General features: G+C 38.1%; 1 protein-coding gene across 1 annotated transcript; it reads right to left on the reverse strand.

Annotated features, from left to right (window-relative positions):
- Nucleotides 1-1311: 1311 nt before the first annotated feature.
- Nucleotides 1312-3031, reverse strand: LOC112452338 (transmembrane channel-like protein 5). The gene is made up of 4 exons (XM_025012478.1): nucleotides 2741-3031; nucleotides 2000-2682; nucleotides 1785-1918; nucleotides 1312-1703 (listed from the first exon to the last, which is right to left on the reverse strand). Exons 1-4 carry the CDS (start codon nucleotides 2951-2953, stop codon nucleotides 1576-1578), a joined length of 1158 nt encoding a protein of 385 aa, XP_024868246.1. The 5' UTR covers nucleotides 2954-3031; the 3' UTR covers nucleotides 1312-1575.
- Between the last annotated feature and the right edge of the window lie 6 nt (nucleotides 3032-3037).

Below are 3037 nucleotides of genomic sequence, written 5' to 3' on the forward strand. Positions count from 1 at the left end.
CTGTCCACCTCGCCACGAATACAGTCACCGTTATCGAATAGCCTACACTTACTTTTCTCGTTCTTGAAATTTGCCAATGATACGATTCTTCGCTGCGTCGATGTTAACATAATCGTATGGTTGTAGGTGATGATCGCTTATGCAATGATCTCTAAGATAAACTACTTTAGCAATATCCTCAGGTTTTATTAACCGTTCCTGTTCCTTATCGATTATCGCCATTAACTCGGCTAATTGTTCTTCCACGGATTTTGGAATTTCCGCCTCGACATAACGTTTCATCTATAATATACGATGCTATATTTTTATTATCCATTTGTCAATTGAATTAGAAAAAAAATTCAAATTCTTTTATTTGAAGCACTTGTGAGTTTTACAAAAATGTCTCTCGTTACCTCCCGATCCAACTTTCGCTTTGTTATCCTCTCCTTGCGTAGAGATAATTCTTTTTTCATCAAGATTCTCGCACTCCGACTTTTCTTCCGCAACCACGTATCATCCGCCAGATCTTTCAGGCTCACTATATTTTCCGGCAAAGAGTCGCGTCTCTTCTCGGCTGCGATTCTTCGCTTAACTTCTTCATTATGTCGTTCGATGAAAGCGCGAGGGGGACTCGCGAGAACTCCGTCGGCACCGAAAGGATGCCATCGTGCAGGCTTGACGTCGCGTTTGGTCACGGTCCTGATTCGATACGCGGGTATGCCGGGTGTGAAGATACTGCCTATACTGTCGGTAGGTTTCACATAGCTATGCCAGTGTTTGTACGGGACAGTTCTCGTCCACGAAGACTCCTGTATCAACTTTTGCTTCTCTACAAGCGCTTTCGACGTTTCCGGCGACGGATAGTCCTTATGTTCCGCTATTGCATTTATCTTGCCCGAAGTTCCACGTATCTCCTTTCCTTCAGCCATTTCTGTCACTTAAGTTAACATATCGAAGATACAAAGGCACATTCTCTAATTGCAAATATCATTAGCAAGCCTAGCCAAAGAAAAAATGTCTTGTATCTTTATCATTATGATATCCTTCAAAATTGCTACTCTTAGAAAATGTATGAATAAGTTCTTGATAGGACTTGCTATTTTATCAACAAATATGCAATTAACAGATCCAAACAGTTAAGTGACAAGTATATCGACAAAGGTAATGTCTTATTTGCTTGAATCAACATGCTACACGTATGTATATCACGTAACTATGACAACGGAATGGAGATTATTGGAAACGATCAGAAAAAGACATAAAAGATAAATCGCGGATTTATTTACGAATATTCTATATATCAAAATAAAAGATTACTGTTTGTATATATCTTCCGCAAATATCTACTTACATAAATAATTATTACTTGTATATATCATATAAAATACTTATTGTATTAAAAATATGTTCTTATTTTATCATATACGACAGTTTTGAATGTTCAGATTTAGGCAATCGTAGAAGCAATATTCTCAGATGAGATTTAAGTGTAAATATAACTGTACGAAAATAAACCTTTCTAATACATGCTTTGGCAGTTTGTCATCAAATTGTCAACTAGTGCATATTATTAACTTTCATCTTCATTTACAATCATCTTTCTTCGAAACTAGTCGACGGTAAGTTACGTCGGCGAGAAAGTAAAACTTCTTCATTTCCACAATTTTCCTCGGCAAGCCCAACATCCTGGGAAAGATTAATCTCGTTAGGAACAGGCGCACCTAATAAAAGAAAGAGATATATGTTTTGTTAACAACAATACATAAGGATACCTATATAATTTAATAGTAGACGTGACTCACGTTTGTTAGCACATTTACCGAAAGTTTTTAACAGAAACTGCTTATCTTGAGACTGCAGAAGAAGCATGTCGGACAAAATTCGTAACATTTCCTCACTCGCTTTCGTTTCTGCCCGTAGACAATACACCGCGATACTTTAACAAAAAATACTTAATAAATCAGTACATCTATTTATATCATTTTAATATATGTACATGTGTTCATAAATTATTTACCACATGCCAATCAATATTACAGCGCCGGTTACTGGGCTCGCAAGCTTTGAAACAACGTTCCAGAACGGGCTATCTCTTTTCAACGATAACATTCCGTCGACAATAAAATCCCAAGTGTGAGGATGATTTCTGAACGGTCCGCATTCGTTACTCTTCACGTTTGTGATGACGTATCCTATCGTGAACAGCACGATGATAATGCTGAGAAACGCAAGAGCCAAGAACAGCGTTTGCGTTTGTGCCGCACGCCAAGGCCGTGACGGCCGCTGGTAGTATCTTTTCAGCTCGTACCTCTTCACGTAAAATATGAAAATTAATTTTATCACGATCATAACAGACATCAACGGACTGAAATAAAATCCCATCCAAAAGAGCGTCTGATTGTATATAAGATTTAATGTATTGCGAGCGATATCGAATTCCGGTCTGCAGACTTTCGTCGATAATTTTTTATAAAGCTTGGAACGTGCAAGATGCAAACACGTCCCAAATAGCGAAGCGATAAAATCCAATATGACAAGCCGATAGATTTCTTCCCCCAAGTGCGTTTGCCAACAGTGCGATGTACTGTTGATTATCCAGAAGGCGATTAAAGTGCCGATTATCGTCGCGGCAACCACGTAATTTCTGACAACTGTCACATAAAGTTCCGTGCGTTTGTTGTTGTAGTGTTCTAACGATGCCTAAAAATATTAATATTATAATAAACTATTTTTACAATAGAAAACGCAGGTTACTTACTAGGTAGGAGATAATCGCTGGGAAGATGTGAATGATGGTAGTAATGACTGTTGGTACAATCATAACCGAGATAGTTCCGGGCACTTCTATATTGTAATGACTTAATAGGATCCAAACGAGTGCACCAACACCGCAAATCATAAATATAACAACGGACGTTACGGCAAGTTGCGTTATCGTTAACAAACATTTGTCAAACCAATGCAAACGCATATGGTGTCTCGTTTCCGCTAACAGCTCTTCCAATTCTTTATAAATCGATGCTGATTGTAAAGCAGCAGTCTTTGGTGAAGATAC

This window comes from Temnothorax curvispinosus, unplaced genomic scaffold (genome assembly GCF_003070985.1).
Source record: "Temnothorax curvispinosus isolate PA1 unplaced genomic scaffold, ASM307098v1 QBEX01003256.1, whole genome shotgun sequence".
Taxonomy (NCBI): domain Eukaryota; kingdom Metazoa; phylum Arthropoda; class Insecta; order Hymenoptera; family Formicidae; genus Temnothorax; species Temnothorax curvispinosus.